Below are 22389 nucleotides of genomic sequence, written 5' to 3' on the forward strand. Positions count from 1 at the left end.
GCATTAGGGAAATAATCACAACTATTCATAAAGCTCAAAGGAAAGCAAAGCATTCAAAATCTATATCAGACTCTTTAGCTACATCATAATAACCTTAGAGTAGGCACAAATAATGCAGCATACAGAGAACTCTAAGAGGTTCAAACACTATAAAGCGCTGAAGCTATTCCATCATTTAATGAAGGTGATGAAATCTAGGAACAAACTAAAACCTGTGCTCTTGCTAGCAGAACTACAGCATCAAGAAACACAATTTCAGTTTCACCCATAAACTTAAACCTTCTGGTTTTGCTCAAAAGAAACGTTTCATTTCTCCTCATGTATAATGGGGATTACATTCCACACAAAAAGGGACCTCGGAGTCTATAAACAGTGTACCTTTTCAATCTCTAAGCGACTTTCCTTCCTTAAATGAAGTATTCATGATACATATTGCCCTTGAATAGCCCCTTAATACAAGTCATATGTTTTAATGATTAAATGTTATGGACTAGCATATTCTCTAAACCAGTCTCGACAGAGGACTTGCTATGACAACAATTACCGATCTAAGGTCCATTTTTTGTTTGCACAGCTAAGCAAAGCTGTGGGATTCAGGTTTGCTGGCAATCTGTGCTCCCTGCACAGAACAAACATTCTTAATAAACTGCCTTAAGCAGCAGTAGCCTGTATGGTAGCTGGGAGGAAAAATAACATTCCTGGAATTTATGTTCTCTACAGGAAAAAACAATTATTAAAATGCCAGTTTTTGTTCAGGTCTGCTGGAGCAGTCTGCATTTTTGGAAACTGATCCCAATGAACCTTTGCATAATATGCATTTCTTGGGATTAAGTAATACATTTTACACAGATGTTCCCCCAGAACACGCAAAAATGCAACTAACTTCACAGCTGCAAACTTTTCCAGTAGAACAGGACAGCCTAAGGATTGGGATTTGGGGGGCACTGTTCCTCTGTTCCTGTTGCTGGGAACAGCTTTAGGTCTGAAGCCTGAAGCAGGAATGACAAAACATGCATTTCAAAAGGGAATGACCTAATTGCTTCAGTAAACCTGCCAGATCAATGACTTTCTCTTCAGGTGATACTGGAACCAAGTATTGAAAACAGAAAAGGTAAGCTTTGTGTTCTGCTGCCCTTTTATTTCCTTTTTGTTTTCTTTTAATTTTTTTTCCCAAATATCCTCCATAAAGATAATTATATTGATACAGTGAAGCCATAACATCACATGCCAATATTTTCCAGATGCTGAATCTTATTCTGGACAAATCAGTGTAAAGAAATCATTTAACTACATTTAAAAGTTGGCAAGCAGCAGCTAAATATTTGCTGCTATTAAGTAAATTTCCTGATTTAAAAATATATTAAATCATCACTTAGTAGCTCAATAATATAATCTCTATAGATTTTTGTTGAGGAATAGAATCACACTGATTTCTATTTCTAAAATCATTAGAGACTGAAATATTGAAAGAAAAGGTGTGAGACAGGAGAAGTGTATGATTACTACAGCATGGGCTTAAATGCAACAGATACACTTTAAAGCAGTATGGATCATAAGATGGGAAATAGTAAGCTAAGATTCTCAGAACAAAGCAGCAGAAAACAAATAGTATTAGTAGATATTTGTTAAGCAACTGATTATAATGCATGACCTACTTTAACACTAAAGGAGTTTTGCATATTCATGCTGTACAAATGAAGATCTCAACAAATTAGGAAAACAGAGAAATTAGGTCAATAGGAGGATGATTTACAGTACCAGCATTTCTGTAAGCTTTGATTTAAAAATGCAGAAAATGTCATACTACAGCAAACAAAACAAATGACATTCCTGTCCTTAACAAGTGAAAATGATCACCAGTTTCTCAGGCAGAATGTGTTTTTCCAAAAGGTGTCATCATATGTGTGTCAGATGATGCTGCTAGCCAGCAGGCCCCCATATTTCCTCATTTAGAAATCTGTCCATATTTACTTGCAACACACAGATGAGCACTATTAACGGCTCTTGCCAGGTAGAACACTCACACTGCCTGTGAACATCCTTCTGTTTAAAGTCATCAGATGGTAATGCAGTGAAAAAGAACTCGAACACCGCTTTGAAAACATTTACTTTTTGTCTTGTGACCACACGGGATTTCTTCATTTTCTTTTCATTTAGATAAAACGACTAAACTTAGAGTGCTGCAAAATGTGCGTATCGAGATCAGACAGCATGGTGCAGGCAGTTTAATATGGCAGGTTTTTTTCTTCCTGCATTTTACCTATTCGTTGGTAAAAGCAAAGTATTCATTAACTGTTCATACTAAAAAAGAATAAAGATACCTATGGTAAAAATAGAACATATAATCAGTACCTTAGATGGTAAAAAGAGTGCTATTCATAAATGTGCCCACTATGGATTTGTGCATTGTAGTCACCTTATCCAATCTTCGTTCCTTAGAGTGTGCACAATGCTGTTTTGTACTTGATAGACATATTCAATGGCTCATTCATTGAAAATTCTTGCATTAAAATGCAGTGGTAAAGACAAACACCTCCCCACCCCCACCACTAGAATTAATTTGGCCCCCTCTTTTTAATATTAAATATGCAAAACTCTTTTGTGCGATTCACTATTACTGTAAATTAGCAGCTATTCTCTTTAAAAATGTTAAACCTTCACCATATCACAAACCATAAACATTGTTCCATTTTCTCTTTTACACTGAGTCTCCTACTGAATCCATATCATCCGAAGAGAGTGGGCGATACAGGTCCTGTAAGATGAAGTGCAGTATAGATTTGTTTATTGTGTTGGATTTGTTGCACGGCAACTCTCATATTATTTTTGTTACTGTGGAGCAGAAGACACTTTTCAAACATAAAAGACACATATGCTATACACTCATATCTTTTGCTTAATGTCATAAAATTATTTTTAATCAACAAATAGATGGTTACTAAATAAAGCTGGAGTTTCAATACAAAACATTGTAAGATGCATTTTTTTGTTTGTTTCTTTCTTTCTTTCTTTCCTATTAAACACTATTAAAACAGTATTTCTCTGGTGTGGAAAGTCTCCTAATAGCTTAGAAACTTGGCAATAAGAATTTAATTTTAAAGGGAATGTATTTCCTTTTTTGCTGTTTCATAAACAGCAAGAGGATGTATATAAGTAAGTGCTTACCTTACATAAGGTAATCAAAACTTGCCACCCACTGGTGATAAAGCATGGATCCAGCAACATTTGAGCCCCAGAATGCTGACACTGAATATTGCCATTATCTATATTGTACTGACAATGATATCTCTTCACCACAGTTTTTCTGTCTATATGTGTAAGAAGAAAGCATGTAAAATCCCCCTGTCACTGGCTCTTCCTGATGGTAGCCAAGCAACCAGCTCATCACAGGGGAAGGAGAGTCTGAGTGTACGGATCCACATCGTTTTTTCAACACCCACTTGGAGCATCCTCTGACGAATCAGATAATCCTCAAATGCCAGAGGTGTTGCGGGATGATACATTGCCCTGTGCAACCTACACAGCACAACAACCCTCACCAAGATGCACAACAGAACCAAACGAAAGTTCAGCAGAGAGAAGCAGCAGCAGACACAGTACTATCTTTTTTTGAGGTGAATTAAGCATAACTGATGGTTCAGAGGGACATTGAGTAGACAGGTACCCAGCACAACTCAAAGCCAATCTCTTACGCCTTTAAGGTGTTTTGGGGGATCCCTTATGTGTAAGACATATTTATAAAATACAACAAAACAACTACAAGACAAAATATAAGAACACATGAGAATGGGATGGCTGATGGAGCCAGCTTTAGGGCCAACATTGTTTGGTGTGTTGTTTTTTTTTTTTTTTCTGTTTTCTTAATAATGAAAAAAAATTTAAAAAATTAATAATAATTAAAAAAAAATCTAAAATCTGTACTATAAAGCAAGGACTACCTAAAATGAATGCTTTATAAATTTTGAGTTCACAAGAATCTCAATGATTTTTACAGGTTTATGCTTTCGTTGCTACGATATAAAGGGGATTTAAGTCTCCTAAAGAGGTTTTTCATTCCCTAGAATGCTTGTTCTGCACGTATGCTGCCACCAAGCATGTTGCAGCAGACAGAATGGCAGGGTGAAAATTAGATCTTAAATACATTTCTATTTTTTGATGAATGTCTAGTAAAAAAAAAATTAGACAGACAAGACCATTTTATTCTGAATAGTAGCTAGTTAATTAATTATACAAATTTATTTGAGCATATACAGTTTGGAAATTTTTAATATATAGTGCAGAAAAAAATTAACCTTTTGATTTGCTAGGAAGTGTAACATTCCAGACTTTTGAGTATATCTTCCTGGTGACTGCTTATAAAACATGCAATAAGGACTTGAAAAGAAGATATTTGTGAAGACTGACTTTTAGTATTTAGGGAACATATTTGTGTTTATTTTAGTAATTATATGACTAGAATCAAAAGAATGCACAGAATCATATTCTCTGTGTATTTCAGATATATTTAAGTACCTGAAACTTTAAAAAGGTTTTCCTTTCTGAAAGAACTTTTCTTGCCTATAATTAGCCAAAGAGCTCTATTTCTGAAAAAAGTGAGGAGAATCTATTTGGTTTTTTTTTGCATAGATTAATAAAATCACAAAACTTACTGAATAAAGACTTCTTGGCCCTATACAACTCAAAAAACCTTTACATACATAGAATTCAACTAATTTGTCTGTTTAACCAAAATGTACCTTAAATTTAATTTTTTATTATTCTATAGATTGTACCCTCTAGGGAAGTAAGAAAACCATTTCAAATAATGGCAAGCAACAGAAAATATGACATAAAGTACAGAATGTGTCCACTTTAATCAAAGTATTGACTCTGGTTACAAGAGAGTGGGAAAATAAGCTCATAGACTATTATAAAGGCTAGTTAAATAAAATGTGGGGGTTGCTATTATGTATATTTATTGTTATGATTTCCATGTCACCTTTTCTGACTCTGTGTCATTAACTATACTCTGTGGTAGAAACTACGTGCATGAGTAATACAGTAACTTTCTACTTCTTCAACGGCTATAAACCTGAATTTCAGATGTTTTAATCCTCTGTGGAAACAGACAATTAGGTGCATAAAAAATTTAAACCCAAGAATCTTAATTTCCTATTTAAAGATAACTACAAAGAAAGAATTAAACTACAAGAAAGCATAACTACAGTACAGAGTCTGCAAGCTAAAATATTCAGAGCTGATAATTGGTTGTTAGTTCAGATATCTGATAAATGGTTCTTAGTTCATTTTCAAGTCCTTGTATTATTCATGGAATTAGTCTTTCAAATCCTACTTTCCTCAAATATAGATTGAATTTCACCCAAGATTATAAAAATATAACTTCCACTGATACTGAATTTCTGAAAACAACTCAGCCACATATATATATATATATATATATATATATATATATATATGCAAATGATAAAGGAAGAAATTTTCTTGTTATGTTCTGGCTTTTGAGGATATGAAATTTTATCTGTAGGATTACTGTTTTCATTAATATGTACCAAAGTAGCATTTTGGGCTTTATTTACATCAGTGGAAAGCTTTCCATTAAAGGCCAGACCTTATTTTTAAAAAAAGTTGAGTGATGTAATGTCAGTAATTAAAATTATTTGATCCCTATTTGAAGTTGCCTAATGCACTCTGTAATTAGAAGGAATATTTTCTTTGGAAAATTCTACCATTCTTACTATTTTTACGGGTCTTTAATAATCATAGGGAACAATCTCTCAGCTTGTCAATGTACCTTGCATGATTTCCTCTCACCTGTACTTCCCAGGAAAAATGCTGTCAGCCTGCCCAGACCCCTCATCACTTTCATGTACCGAGCCTACAACTTCCTCATAGCACTCAGATGTGGATGCTGAAGACTTGATTGATCCGTTACATTAAGGGGAATCAGGCTATGCTAGAGTCAATGTTTCCTTTCACCTTCCAGACTGAGTACATACCACCAACATCCCATTTACCTAACGGCATGGGAGAACAGGCACTCTAACTTTTACTGCACAGAAAGAGGAGTGGAGAAAATTACGTGGCTGAGCTGGCATTGCCAGGACCCACCATTTTATTTCAGTTCTAAAGCAGTAGCTCCTTAAAACTCCATATAAAGAAAGGAACTCAGACATGTCAGAAACCGAGTCATCAGCTATAAGCCCAGACTTCTAGCAGCCAAAAGTTTTCTTTTAGGGCAGGAATACCTCCTTTCTCAACACTGAAGACAAGGTAAGCACTGAAATTAGTCTCTTCCTCTCTTGTAGGTTTGTCACATGATGCCAACACTTCATAACCTACTAAGGAATAATCCTCCTGCAGGTGCCTTATCAGCCCTGTAGCTGAAGCCATTGAAGATAAAGCAAAATGCTTTGGGTTCAAATTTGGCTTAAGACAATATGGTACCTAAAACAACTTGTTCTCTAAATAAAATTTATATGACAACACACAAAATATGGTACTAAACCAAAACAGAACACCATTTATACTGCAAACAAGAAAATTAAGATTTGCAAGCACTGTTTAATGGCTGTTTATAGAACTAATGTAGTCCTTGGTATACAGATTATGACCTTCAACAACACAATTGTGTGCTTTACACAGAACTTCTAGCTCATTCATGTCACAAGTTAAACATGAAATGAGCTGAATTAAATTCTTGAAGTGTAAAGTTTCCATCCCTGAACTTCAGAGTAGTTGATTTTGTAAACTAAATAATATTATTGCAATGCATTTTTACATGATTGCAATTTGTTTTTACATTAATGAATTCCATGTTCTGTCAGGTTGAAAAATATAAGTCTGTCTAAAATGATGCCAGACAAGCACAAAAGGTCCCTTACCAAGGTCAGATGGACTGGATTTGAATATTTCAGAGGAGAATCCAGCTCTTTAACAATGTCTTATCTCTCCTGTAATATTAAAGTATTTATTTTTTCTACAGTTAGCAATGTGATTATGTTACACCTACACAGTCCTTTGCATCCATAATACTGCCACTTGTGATCCTGTTACACTTCCACATAGAGAACCCAGATAAGAAGCAGCTCATCTGCTCTCCTCTTCACATTTGAAAGCCAGAAACTTTGTGGTCAAAAACGCCTTGTGTCTACTGGTGCTGACCAAATGGTTCCCACTCAGCCATCCACATAAATGCTAGCGGAAAAACATTTCTTCACTGTGGGGAGAGAAGCATGTGGTGGGGAAGGAAGTTTAGGAAAGTTACCAATGAAGAGACAGCCTTACAGCAAATGCAAATCCACTGTATGCTGATATCACCTATCTAAACGGATATCCTTACATCACCAATGTATCATTCATTAGGAAAACTCTTTGTTCCCTCTTCAATAACTTAATAATAAACTTTGAGAGTAAGAACAAACAGGTGTGGAAGGCACTGCATTCAAGATTTTAGTACCAGCTTACCAAAATGAAACTCTCTGTGTACCAGATGATGAAAACCTCGATGCTACCCTGAGATTTCAAGCTGCTGCTCACTGGCTATCTCTGTTCTGCAAGATCACAGTCAGCTTCCATATCTATAAACAAGTCACATCAGAAACTAATGGCTGTCTCCCCGCCCTCAGAGGTAAGACTTGGGAATGCACAATTCCTCAGCACCATGGTATACACTGGACATGAAGAAGGGCAGACAGGCTAGACGGGAGTTGTGCCATGCCACAGCTTTTCCCTGATCTGGGGAATCAGGTCTTCACCAGCTTCTAAAGTCAAGCACTACCAATTTTGTACATAATCCCCTTACTTTGAGAGACACAATTTATGTCTTTATTTAAAAACTAAAAAGGCAGAAAAAGCATGTGTTCAAACTATGTTTATAAACAAGACTGAGATACAGAGTACTGCCTTAGGGAAACTCTCACTGAGGACTGATCACAGTTTAGAAAATAGCAGAAGAGAAGATACATAGACATCTGTCCCATTGGTCTTGAGCAGATACAATTAAATGAGCATGTGGAGCTTTGTGGGTTGAATAAGTAATATTCTGTCAGAGGGTTACAGCAGTACATGTGTTATTACCTTAATTCTGGATGTTTAGGTACACTTTAGGTTGCTCTACACATGATAACTAGGGTGAACCTATAGCTACTAACAACTCTGGCCCAACAAAGTGACTGACAAAGCTCAAGCTGCCTTGGTACTGATACCATCTTGACTGAACAAGGCTATGATACCAGAGAGAATCCACAGCTAAATTCCACAGCACGTTTTTTCACCTTGTTTCAAAATTAAAGTTGTCTGTAAACTTTGCAAATAACATAATGCCCACGTCAAATTCAGGAAAAAAAATAAAAGAAACAACCCACAAAAAAACTCCCTTTGACAACATGAACATTTCTTTCCAATTGTGAAACCTATGGGAAAATACACTAAAAGAACACAAAAAAAGTTTTGTTACAAATGAGAAAGATGCCCCATTTTTTCCCTTAAGGATAAAAAATTCCCAGCACACTTAGCGTTTTGACAGACACAGAACAGTTGTATTCCACTTCACAGTGTTGTACAAACACAACAAAGGACTGTAGGCAGGCTCTTCCACCCTATGTCTTTACAGACAAAGAATCAGTGGGGAGAAGGCTAGTGGATAATGGCTATGCCAGACTCCCCAGCCATGCTCAGAAATCAGTTTCCTTTATTTCCTTACCCTCTGTTTCCGTAGGCTTCCTGGGCTGGTGGGAGATGGGCTTGGAGACTTCCCAGAGCGGGGAGTAGAAAGTTGGCTACCAGGGGTTCCATTCACTAAAAGGACAATAAATCGGAAAAAAAAACCAAACAAGGCATTATTAAAATCAAAGAAATAGTTTCATCAATATATTTCTTTTAATTCTTTGTTGAACAGACTAATCTGCTTTACCTTAATATTTTTAACATTAAATAAGGTAATTCAGGAAAGAAGTGCTTCCTCAGAGTTTTGGCTCATTAAACCAATTTTTACACGGAGTGCAAGAAAATAATCAGCAAATCTGAAAAGACTGCTTAGTCAATGGCAGAGAACATGTTCATGTGTACAGCTCCTGTGCTTGAAAGTGATGGGGAGCAAGGTGCTTTGTTAACCTTATCAGACACTTGCTAAATGTGAATCTTTTCATCCCATTTACTTATGACTTGAAATGCTCCCTACCAAAAATAAAAGGCAGCACTGCTTGCAACAACAAACCATCTGCTTGCTGTTCCTTGCTCACTCATTTGAAGAGATTTTTGTAATACTACCTGACCCAAACATCACCTCAGACTTAACTCAGAGGGTTTTTCTAGAGGCAAATAAATTGAACATAACAGCTCAAGTCTGACTTACAGCAAAGCATCACTTTCTCAAATAAGTAAGTTCCTTCATATATGCCAGTGCCTATCATTTCAGAAGCATCTTTTGCCTGCACGTGACATTATTTCATTTAATTAACAAAACAGTACCAGCAGAGGACAGAATTCTACTACAAAGTAATCACACAAGAGGCTATCAATAATGTTCATGCTGAAACACTGACAGAAACACTACAAAGCGTGTATCACATATATATATGTAATTCTTAAGTAAGCAGCTACTATATCACAATCCACATTTCTCAGCAATTTCTCAGCACCAGTTAAAAACAGGATTGAGAATCAGATTCCCAGATTCTGAATCTTAGGAGAATATTCACATGCTAGGATATCAACAAGGGATTTGACTTACCTTCTATGAGTTCTAACATGGACAAAATCTTACTGTTTAACCTGAGAATAGCAAGCAGCAAAATTCCTGCTCTGTCTGCACTAAGCCAAGCTGTAGCCAAACTGAGAAGCGATGGGATTAGTTAAGGATAGCTGGGGCTGCTCACAGAGTGAGCTGAACGCGATGCAGGATTCATAAGCAGAAGCCTTTTCTGCGTAAGGCTGACGTCTTCAGAGCAGCAGTGGGAGGTGCAGGTGCTGTCTTAGGGCTACATCAAAGGTGTCAATTAAGCATAATGCTGCTGCTTCACAACGCTGAGCCACCGCAACCCCCACTCACTTTCCACGGAGCCCTGAAAGCCTAAGGAATTTTATATGCTGTGCACTGAATCATAATGAGGTGCCTTTGGGGGGCAATATACCAAATGACTCATTTGAAAATCAAAATGACAATAACTCTTGTAAAACCTTGGCTGACTTGCAATCTAGCAAATGCTAATGCCTTTGGATAATACAGGAGGCATTTTTAATAGTCTTTTCTTACTTTGCACGTAACACGTTGTTCTCTCTGGCTAATACTGGGCCCGCACATCATAAGGAAGACACATGTAAATCTGCCACACCACACACATCAATAAAACATCTAATACTGCGTGATAAATAACAACCCCTTAATAGTGCAAGGCGTTGTTTAAGGTAGAAGTGTAGCATATTTGTATAACCGTAGGAACAAGATACATGTGGCAGTTGAGGCTGGGTGCCTCCTGTTACTGTCACAGAAGTTACACCTCTGGTGTCCTGAGTGTCCAACCCAGTAAGGCTGACACAGGAAACCCATAAATCCTGCACCCTATAAATCCATCTGCAAAGTCGTTCTCTCCCTCTTTCTTCCCTCTCTGCTCCCATGGGCGATGCTCTCTTATTGGGTAATGGTGGGGGAGTATCTCAAGGACCCTTAGTCCTGTCTTGGCCTAATGCTAGGAGGAGATAGGAGGCAGGGGGCAGTCTCAGAACTGGCCAGTCTGAGACTAGCCTAGCAGTGGCGGGGGGATGAAAGATCCCTGGGGGTTTTGGGTAGATCCTCAGGTGGGGAGAAGGGAAGAGTTGGGAGGCTTTTGGGTGTTATGTAAGGGGCTCTGTATGCTTTGGGATATTCTTGCCTCTATGCTTTGTATTTTTTTTTGTAGTTTCACCAATTGCTTTTCCATTTAAACTCTCCATCGCTCTCCAATCCGTTTGCGTGAGTGTCATTCTTTTGTCCCTCTTGGGGCAAGAGAGGATCTGTCTGGCCCCAAACCAGAACAATACAGTAACTGGATTTAAGTCAGCTGCTTTTCTAATAGACCATTCCACTCATCCAGGCTTCAAATTGTCTTTGGATAGAGGATAATAATTTACACTTATCAACACTCATGCAAGTGTTGGACTAAGTGTGTACTTGTATATGGACACATTCACCAAAGGTCATGCAGTGTTCAGCAAAACAGCCTGTAGATGTGGCCAATAATGACTAAAATTAAAAGTATTAACAATACTTCCATAATAATTCATGAAAAGGCAAGATGAAGGTAGTAGAAATGAGCTTTTTGGAATCTCAAACTTCTAAAGTTTCAACAAGCTTCTTATAAACAAAAAAATTTATTATTTAGAAATAAGTACTAAACTACTACTATTACTCACATGAGGCAAGTCCTCAAGACTGCTGAGTACTGACTAGTGCTCTGCCTTTTCTTTAAGCCAAGCAAATGTTCTTAGGTCTTATTATGATGAGAAAATCTAAGAAAGCAGTTACACTTCAATAAACTTTGTAGCATTTGGCTCCAATTCCTGCTCCTTATAGGCTGCCTCCTTCAGTTTTTTGTAGCATTACTATTGCAATTATGCTGTCCTGAAGACAAACACTTAAGACTACCAGGTGGAACTAGGCAAATAGATTCAGAGGTGTATGTGACTCTTGAGGTATTTCCCACATGTACCATGTCAATGGGTATCCATTTGACATAAAAACTAAAAGTATTATAAACCCCTAAAAATTACTTGCCGCCCATCTGCACAACATCAGGCAAGTCATGTCATCTCTACCATTTATCCACTTAAGCTTTAAGTTTTGGCACATCACGTTGCCTGTCTTCTGGATGCTCTGCATACCTGGAGATATACATTATGGCTGATATTAAGGTAATAATTAAGACAGGTATCACAACAGGGAAGAAATGATAATTTCCAATAATTCTTCAGTTCAGTTCAGGGGTCCTTCTTTTTTATCTTCTTATTGATGACTGCTAGCCATTCCACCTCTGACTCTAGTTCCTTGTGAGTCATTATACTGTGTAGCAGGAAGAGAATGGACTGATTCTGACCCCTTTCCTGAACTCCATTTACAATCACAAAATATTGTTACATATGCTTCTCATGACCAGATAACATGGCAACAAACACATGAATAAAATATATAGTACTTAATAATAGTGGATTCCTGTAGGAGGAATATAGTCTAAACTGCCTTAAAATCCGTTTCTAGGCAGAATACATTCTGGCTGGAAACTGCCTTCCTGTCTAGTATCTGCACTGTATTTCTCACTGACTGACACAGCACATGTTTCCACAGGGAACCTTGATGAAGATAAAGACATAGGAAATTGGTAAATCACTGTTGTGATTCATCATGCCACTGAGTGCTGCAAGAGGTTTCTTGTCACTTTTTATCCATAAAATGGCAGAGGTCAGAGACTTCACACACAGAACCCTCCCACCATCTCATGAAGAAGATTTATTTGTTCAAAATTTCACAGGTGAAATGTGTATTAAAATGCTAAAACAGTAATAAAATTATTGTGGCTGCTATGAGCAGATTTATGCAACTTCTTAGTTATGAGTACCTTTCCTTTCTGTCCTCTCTTACTGGAGATGCATGACAGGGCAAGAATCTATATTTGTTTTTCCAGCACCTGGCACCCACATGAAGGTAAAACCCCATAAAATGGAATATTAAAGCTAGATACCATACCCTACTGAGATAAATGTATACGATTATGTTTATAAACTAGTAAAAATACTGTAAATACAAAGTACTTTGATGACATTCCAATAAATGAAATTTTATTATCCTGAATATTTTATCAGGTAATTAATAAATCATAAATAATAATAAACATTTTATTAAGTATTAAAACCAAAAAGTGTGAACATCTGAATTAAAGTCTCAAGTGCCAGTCTGAGAAGCTGCCAATGCCACTGTACTGTACTGAAATCATCGTCTCCTATAAAACTGCCTGTTGATGTGTTAGCATCTTATACTCTATAAAACACGTAGAGATGACTCTGTGTGTTTACAGAAGTGGTTTGCTAAACACAAGTGTATGAAAAGGAAAGAGGAGACTCAGGAAAAGGAATCATACAGGCTTTTTCACAGCTACAACTTACTCATGACCAGGACAGGATAAACTAAAAATTTATTTAAAGTCACAACAGGTCTAGATCATAGTCCGCAATATCAGCTAGAAAATAGTGATGTGAGATCCCTACTTGACCTTTGTCTCAATTACTCCTGTAATTTGTTACTGTACTTTCCAAAACAATTTTCTTGTCTCAACAAGATTGTGTAGTAACAGAGTAGTTAGAGAACAAGCTATACCTTGCCTATTCATTCCCTCTGCTTTTGTACTCTACTTGTATACATTTCATCATTTTTGCTTTCATTGCAGAAGACAGAGTCTGTCCAGAGCATCACATTAAGCAATGCCCTCTTTATCACTCCCCAGTAAAGACAAGGCTTTATAGGTTCTACCTTAGCTTGCATCTGGTTGAGAAAAATCCCAAATATCTAGTACTCCATTTGTTTTAACTGGTGCTAAACATTTCTTTATATGTTCAATCTTTTCTAGAGTTTATTTAAAGAAATAATGGAGATACAGAAAGAACATCTCTCTGCCACTGAAGACAAGACCTGACAGACCCATACAGAGTTTTCATTTTATCAGTATATTGACAAATCAGAAATGTCAGCAGAAAAGATCACCTTCAAGTCAGGTTTACATTCCCATCCCAGCAGACACCAGTACCCAAGTTCCTGCAAGTCACTGGTACTTGTGGTAACCACACAATGTAACTCAACCAGTGCAGAGCTCAGTAGGGACTGTAAATCCCACACATGCTCAGCTCACACTGATCTTCATGGAATGGCCATTAAGATAGCACCTCTGACTCAACCTGAAGTCAGCTATGTCCACACTACCAAGCAGAGAAATGCTGCAGACACACAGACATTGCACACACCTGAAATCTCAGAAGATGGGAACTTTTCTTGAAAATACAATTCCCTGGAATCCAGGAGGATTTTTTGTGGAGCCTCGGAAAGTGGGTGTCTCTTGTTTTTCTTTCAGCACTTCATCAGGAGTACAGCTGATATCTATGATCTCAGCTGTTAATTTCATGTAGTACCTAATTGAGAGAGCGATTTAATGAAAATCTCTCTCTTGAACTCTTTTGCCTAATTGGAAAGACTAGGATTCCCAAATCAGTTCGTGTGACCAGAGTACAAACTCTGAGGAGGTTCTTCATTTGGTATTTAACTATTTAATCCTTTAAGAGGTTTAGACTATTCAATCTAACCAAATCTGTTTCTCTTACTAACCTTTGATTTTTTTTTTTACAGGCTATAAAATGATAAAACTTAAATTTGGAATGATTAGTATAAAATCCAAACACCATAAATTAAAAAAAATCTAAAAGGAAGTCAGGATCAAAGTAAAAATCATCTGGAAATCCTTGGGTCTATAGGATAACTCCATAATTCTCATGGTTTTATACTTCAAGAAAGTTTTCACTTAAGCACATTTATTACAAAATCTGTCAGCTGAGTACCCATAACAGCGTGAATAAAAATATGTGACCTTGCCAAAGACAATGTGATAGTCATGTTCCTTCCTTTGGGATCCAAAAGACCTTCTTGAGCCAGGTGGCTGAAGAAGGGCTGTCTCTGAATAATGGCTTAGGGATCAATTATCAAACTAAATGAAAACATATTATCATGCAGAGGAACGTATCTACCTATTTTTTTTTCTGAGAAAAGCACAAGCATCTGCTCTAGAGAAGCCTTTGGTAAGATCCAATTTCCATATCCTAAACTACTTTTTTGTTTAGGGAATATCTACAGTTTTGATCAGCCTTTAGGGTGACATGTAGTTTCACACTTTCTTTGCCCAATTTAAGAAACCCAACACTCAGCCCTTGCTAATACAATTTACTCTATCCATTCTTCACCTATGTTCCTTTTGTCATTTGGAACAGGTACATGGATCAACCGAGTAACTCTGGAAATACAGACTTGTCCTACGAAATAATTGAAACTCATAACTAACTCTTCTTAATAAAACCAAACTTAAACTGCTGCTACAAATAAGATTTCAAGTATCCAACATGAGCGATAGTTTGAAGGGAACAGGAGATAGCTCAGAGGGAAGGAGAACTGAGAAGGATATTATTTTAAAGGAGCTGCTCAAACTGAAAAAAAGAAGGCAGCTCTTTTTGTTGAGAGCATGTCCTGAAAATTTGAGTTGGGATTTCAGAGGCTAAAACAGAGTTCCTGAGTGCAATATGGTTCCAGAATTTAATGGACCAAGGGTACAATAATTCCAGCTGTCTCATGCTGCTCTTGATTTGATCAGAAATAATAATCATGAAGAAGTCTTGCTTTCTTTGAATCTGCTACCTCTTCACCTGCATTGAGGCTTCCAACAATGGAGTCAATAAGTAGCTGGGCAGCAGTTGACAGTGTGATGGTTTGAAACTCTTTTTAATTTTTCTTCTCAAAGTTCAAGCAGAGAAAGTGAAAGAGTGTAAATAAGTCACTATTTGGTGTAGGAAAGCAAAATAATGATTGTTGTAAACACTTCCATTGGATAGATAGAAATGTTTAAGAACTACTACTCAAAACAGAGTAGGCACAGTCAGGGCAACTTGCTGGGCTGTCTGGCTGCTGTTTCTTCTCTTCTGGCTGAAGATAACACACTGACCTTGGTGAGCTAAGTTAACAGCCTCTTTGCTTTTAACTAACTGCTTTCTGCCAGGGAGGCCTGGGGGAGGAAACCCCTAGGAGAGAGGCCCCTTGGGAAAGGTCCCCTTTGGGGGGAAGCAAAGGGAGCTTGGTTGTGCTTTTCTGTTGATTGTATATATTTGTAAATGTTGTGAATTTTGTATATTTGTACATATTCATTGCATATCATAGATTGTAGATTTTGCTTGTAAATACAACTTTCATTTGCTTCCAGACTGAGCTAGCCTGGTTATTGTTGGTGTGGGGGGGATTTCAGCTCACACTGACACAGACAGGTACTGAATATCCATCAGACACCTAATTTTCAGTCACTAGCAATGGGCTGATATCCAGTCTTACTGAAATTCAATGTCTCTTTTCTTATGTCCTTTCCTGAATAATATTTAATACTAACAAAAAACATCAAAGGGTTTTGCAGGCTTTAAGAAGACATCAGGAAAAATAAATAGAGGCAGGATTATCTATTGCACTTGGAATCAGACTTCAGCCTTGAACCTGCCTTGGAGGTCACACTACCTTTCTCTGCTTCTCTTTGCTTTGTTCTCTGCTTCACTTCTCTATTTAGACTGAAAGCATTTTGAAGTAGACAATATCTCAAATGCATTTGTTAAAAAAATAATGTGTTTCTCCTACAGTGAGATTTCTGTCTTGTGGTACTGTTTTGAAACACTGTCAGACGTAAATAAAAAACAGTACAAAACATATAGTAATGGAGAAGTCATTTCTTAACACAGATATTCCTAGCTTGCATGTACTCTAAAGGAAAAAAAAAAAACACGACAATATTTTTATATAAAAATAGGAGGTATCTGATCCCAGGAACCAGGGAGACTATCAGGAAATACAAGCAGATTAAGCATATTCTCTGTTAAGATGAAAAAGGAAAAAACAAGGATGGGAGAAAGACAAACATCACCTATAGAAAGGCATACATTCCTCTCAGATATGTCAAGAAATGGTGTAAAAGCAGATGCAGATTTTTTGCTTTCTAGATTGTATAGCTCAAAAATGGGTGAGGAGTGTGTCTCCCCCATTGTCTCACAGGCTGACATATATTTCCTTGCCTTCAGTTAATGAGAGGACAGGTTTGAACCTGCATAGCACTTCAGCACCAGAGTACTCTCTGGTATCACTCATGGTCTTTCTGTGCAACCCCACAGCCTGCTTTCCATTTGTAGCTCCACTCTTTCTCCCACATTGCCATGGCAGTGCATCCCAGAGCCTGTAGGACAGTATTTTTTCATCCTGTTCCCGTATTGTTACTCCCATGGCCATGTATCTATAAAGCCTGAGATTGTTATGGAAGGTTCTGTATGGGGCTTTCAGGCTCACCAAGGATGTCATCTTCACAGACAATAGAAGGAGGAAGGCACTTCCAAAGTTATCTAAGAGTGCTTTGTCCCCAGGACCAGATGAGATATGAGGGAAATGGTTCTCTGGAGCAGTGGCTGGAGTCTTGCCAAGGAAAGGGGATACTCGGGGTCCTTTGCCTGTTCCTGCACACAGCCAGGGGCCACCACAATCAGGTGAGAATAAAACACACTAGGGGTGAGGCCTTCAAGAAGTATTTTCTCTAAAAATAATTTAACATTAATGAATTTTTCTCCAAAGCACCAGCCCAAAACTTAGAGATGCAAAAATGAGACAAAGACATCAGAGAAAACCAGCAAACCAATTAAGACCTCCAAAATAACCTCTTTGATTTCTGTAACCAATTTTAGAAGCTATTGGGATGAATTTGAGAAAGTTCATCACCTCACAACACTATTTGCTCAGAACTAGGGACTCATGGGTATCACTGCATTTATAGACATTTAGTTCAAGCCTAAGTTTGGCTTAATTCACTTACCACTTAAAATCTGTGTCAAAGGGAAACAGTTCTTGAGAATGGTATTTAAGTGCCTAAACTAAAGCAGATGGTCTACATGCCCAAGACTCATTTACACATCTATATCTCAAAAATTAGGGAAATCACCCAAGGATTGTGCTTTCAATAACTCTAAAAATGATGAATCCTGATCAGCTATCTTATGCTGGATAGGTGGAGAAGAAAAATCATAGAATCAGAAAACTGCTGAGGCTGGAAGAGACCTTGGAGATCATCAAGTCCAACTGCTCATCTAGAGCTCACAATCCAATCACTACTGCTAAACTACTACCACTAAACCACATCCCACAGCACCACATCCATGGGTCTTTTAAATACCTCCAGGGATGGTGACTCCACCACCTCCCTGGGTAGCCCATTCCAATGCCTAATAACCCTCTCTGTGAAGAATCTTCTCCTAATATCCAGCCTGAACTTGTCTTGGCATAACTTGAGCCCATTTCCTCTTGACCTATCGCTTGTTGCTTGTGAAAAGAGACCAAGCCCCACCTCACTCCAGCTTCCTTTGAGGTAGTTGTAGAGGGTGACAATAAAGATTACACCATGCTATGGAAGTATACAGGAGAGAATTACAGTATCACAGTACCACAGTATGTCAGAGGATGGAAGGGACCTCAAGAGATCATCAGGTCCAACCCCCCTGCCAGAGCAGGATCACTTAGGGTAGTCTGCACAGGAACACATCCAGGTGGGTTTTGGAAGTCTCCAGAGAAGGAGACTCCACAACCTGCCTGGGCAGCCTGTTCCAGTGCTCTGTCACCCTCACTATGAAGAAGTTTCTCCTCATGTTGAGGTGAAATCTTCTATGTTCTAGTTTGAACCCATTGTTCCTTGTCTTATGACTGTGAACCATCAAAAAGAGCCTGGCCCCCTCCACTTAACACCCACCCCTCAGATATTTATAGACATTGATCACATCCCCTCTCAGTCTTCTCTTCTCCAGACTAAACAGCCCCAGGGATCTCAGTCTCTCTTCAGAGGGGAGATGCTCAAGTCCTCTAATCATCCTCATGGCTCTCTATTGGATTCTCTCCAGCAGGTCTCTGTCTCTCTTGAACTGGGGAACCCAAAACTGGACGCATTAGTCCAGGTGTGGTCTCAGCAGGGCAGAGTAGAGAGGTAGAAGAACTTCCCTAGACCTGCTGCACACAACTTTCTTGATACATCCCAGGATCCCATTGGCTCTCTTGGCCACAAGAGCACATTGTTGTTCCATGGAGAACTTGCTGTCCACCAGCACTCCAAGGTCTTTCTCTGTGGAGATGCTTTCCAGCAGGGCAGCCCCTAACCTGTACTGGTGCCTGTTGTTATTCCTCCCCAGATGTAGGACCTTGCACTTGTCCTTATTAAACTTCATGAGGTTTGCCTGCACCCAGCTCTTCAGCCTGTCCAGGTCATGTTGGATGGCAGCACAGCCTGACAGGTGTCAGCCAACCCCCCCAGTTTTGTATCATCAGTGAACTTGCTGAGGGTACTCTCAATGCCCTCATTAGGGTCACTGAGAAAGATATTGAACAAATCTGGACCCAGTACTGATCCCTGGGGGACACCACTTGCCACAGGCCTCCAAGTTGACTCTGTGCCACTGAAGACAACCCTCTGAACTCTGTTGTTGAGCCAGTTTTCAATCCACCTCACTGACCAACCATCTGTGCCACATCTCCTGAGCTTTTCTATAAGGATGTTATGGGAGACTGTATCAAAGCTTTACTGAAGTCAAGATATATGACATCCACTTATTAATTAAGGGTAACTGAATGATATCCCTTTATTTTAGAATTTTATCACTTTTAATATACATCTGAGATGTTAACTTTTTTTTTTTTTTAATTTATTTTTTTAACACAGTCTTTCTTGATGCAACTTTCTTTTTTGGCCTATGTAGCTATCCATGTATATAATCTTGATATGGGCACAAACTGATCCCTAGGCAGGAGTCTGGTCCTTTTGCGTAGCAAGAATGTGTGGACTTTTCAAAATGCAGCAAGACTCAAATGAGGAATCAGAGTCTTTCTAATTAGCAACACACTCCTCTCCATACAGTTCTCTTAGCTTTTTCTCAGGGGTACACTATCTGTGATGCTTTCTGCCTGACATTTACCCTTACTTTTCTGACCTTTCTTTTATGATACAACTCTTCTCAAAATGAGGCATCTTTTCATTTTTGAAATGTGTATGTATTGTCTTTGATCTGAACAAAGAATCTACTGTTTTTCGTGAGGATTTTTTTAATGTTTTTCGTGAGGATTTTTTTAATGTTTATCCCTAATGAAATAAAAATCCCTAACCTGTAATAATCATCTAGTCCAGCTGCCTGACCAATTCAGGGCTGACTAAAACTTAAAGTCTGGTTTTAAGCACATTGTCTAAATGCTTATTTAACACTGATGGTCTTGGGGCATTGATTATCTCTCTAGGAAGCCTGTTCCAGGGTGTATTGGATTTGTGTGGCAAGGTTTAGTGGATGGGGGCTATGGGGAGAGAGGTTTGCAAGAAGCTGCTGGAAACTTCCCCTATGTTCAACAGAGACAATGCCAGCTGGCTCCAAGACAGACCTGATGCTGGCCAAGGACAAGCCCATCAACAGCAATGGTAATTAGAATGTCTGTGATAACATATTTAATAATGAGGATAAAACCTAACCTGCACAACCTATGGACATGTTGAGAGAGGAGCCTACACTGGAGCCAGTTTGATGGAAGGACTTGGGAATCTGTGGGGCACCCTTACTGGTTTTGAAGGACTGCACCCCATGGAACAGATGCACGTTTGAGCAGTTCATGAAGAATTGCTAACTTTTGGGAAGGACTCAGACTGGAGAGGTTTGTGGGGAACTGCTTCCCATAGGAGGGACCCCATGCTGGAGCAGAGGAAGAGTGTGAGGAGTCTTACACCTGAGGAGGAAGAAGCAACCAAAAATAACATCTGATGAACTGACCACAACCCCCATTTCCCTGCACTACTAGGATGAAGGAGGTAGAGAAAATTGAGAGTAAAGTTGAGCCCAGGAAAAAGGGAGGGGGAAGGGGAAGGTTCAGTTTTGTTGTGTTTTTCTTTTTTTTTTTATTATTATTTTATTACAATATTCTGATTTGATTGTCAATAAACAAAATTAATTTTCCCCAAGATGAGCTTGTTTTGCCCATGATGGCAATTAGTGAGTGATCTCCCTGTCCCTATCTTGACCCATGAAATTTTCATTGTATTTTCTCTCCCTTGTCGAGCTGAGGAGCATCATGATAGAGTGGTTTTGGTGGGCACCTGGCATCCAGCTAGGGTCAACCAATCACAAAGATTTTTACCTCCCTTTTGGTAAATAAATGCTTCCTAATATCCAGTTAAACATCCCATGGTGCAGCTTTGAACCATTCTCACCCATCCTGTCATTGGATCCCAGACAGAAGAGATCAAGACCTCCCTCTCCATTTCCTCTCCTTGGGAAGCCATAGAGGGCAATGAAGTCAACTCTCAGCTTCCTTTTCTCTAAACCAGACAAGCCCAAAGTCCTTACCCACTCACAGGACATACCTTTCAGCCCTGTCACCAGCTCTGTTGCCCTCTTCTTCACACACTTACATTGTGGGGCACACAGTGTTCAAGGGGAGGCTGCACCAATGCTGAATACAGCAGAATAATTACCTCTTCTGACCAATGAGTTATGCTGCTTGATGCACCCCAGGATGTGGTTTGCCCTCCTGTCTGCTAGAGCACACTGCTAATTCATGTTGAGCCTGCTGATGACCAACACCCCCAGATCTCTTTCTGAAGGGCTGCTGTCCAGTCACTGCTCTCCCAGTTTATACTTGTGTTTTGCATTGTGCTCCAATCTATCCAGACCCCTCTGCAAGGCTTCTTGCCCCTCAAGAGAGTTTAATGACATCTCCCAGTTTGGTATCATCATCACACTTGCTAATGGTGCATTCAACTCCTGCATCCAGATCACTGATAAAAAATTTGATCAGAAATGCCCCCTGAATTAAGCCCTGAGGAACACCACTGATGACCATTAACCAGCCAGATGTAGCCCCTTCACTACAACACTCTGAGCCAGTCCTTCCTCAGTTCTTTACTGCTTGACAGACTGTTCTGTCAACATCTTATACACTCCTGTAGGACTTTGATCAACTTTTTTCTCAAAAAAAACCCTTCATTCAAGCATCCAAATGCTTATGTTGAATAGACAAAGCCATGAGCCACCTTTTGACAAAACAGAGTGTGCTTATTTCCTTAATTACGTAATATTTTTTTTTATATTGGGCAAATCTTTTATCCACATAGAACCATCCAAAATGGTTTGCGTTTTTAGTATTTCCACTACATTGTTCCTTTTGTTGTTATAAATTTAATGGTACGTTAATTATTATTGTGGCACAATGAAAACATTCCTTTTCTTTCCACAAGCTGTAAAATAATCTCCTGACCTTTTTCAGCAATTGAACATGTAATGGTATTCTGGTCAGACTCTTGTAAAACTGAAATGCAAGAAATTAAGATTTATTCATCTACACTTCTCCTTTGTGTTTAAGTAAAACCAGCACTCACTCAGGACCAGAACAAACAAGGTATCACATAGTCAACATGGCAAAAATATTGTTAATCCCATGACAAAAACATTTTGTATGCACAGCAGGACAATTATTCACATAGAAATGAACATATGCAGTTCAGTGTTCATTACCTATGCCATTACCTATACTCCCAAATGAATATTCATTAGGCAAAAAACCAGAAAGAGTCT

The 22389-nt window shown here is 38.5% G+C and overlaps 1 protein-coding gene across 5 annotated transcripts in view; it reads right to left on the reverse strand.

Annotated features, from left to right (window-relative positions):
- DCLK1 (doublecortin like kinase 1) overlaps positions 1–22389 on the reverse strand; it is a 247403-nt gene that overhangs the window by 52143 nt on the left and 172871 nt on the right. For 2 of the 5 annotated variants that reach the window (XM_054399480.1, XM_054399462.1), the window contains exons 5-6: positions 8702–8796; positions 2699–2755 (exon numbers count right to left, since the gene is read on the reverse strand). In XM_054399480.1, the coding sequence (XP_054255455.1) occupies positions 2699–2755; positions 8702–8796 (152 nt within the window). Of the gene's footprint in view, positions 1–2698; positions 2756–3935; positions 3939–8701; positions 8797–22389 lie in introns of those variants that run through there. The other 3 variants (XM_054399446.1, XM_054399454.1, XM_054399471.1) reach the window with 2 other exon arrangements.

This window comes from Indicator indicator, chromosome 1 (assembly GCF_027791375.1).
Source record: "Indicator indicator isolate 239-I01 chromosome 1, UM_Iind_1.1, whole genome shotgun sequence".
NCBI classification, from domain to species: Eukaryota; Metazoa; Chordata; class Aves; order Piciformes; family Indicatoridae; genus Indicator; species Indicator indicator.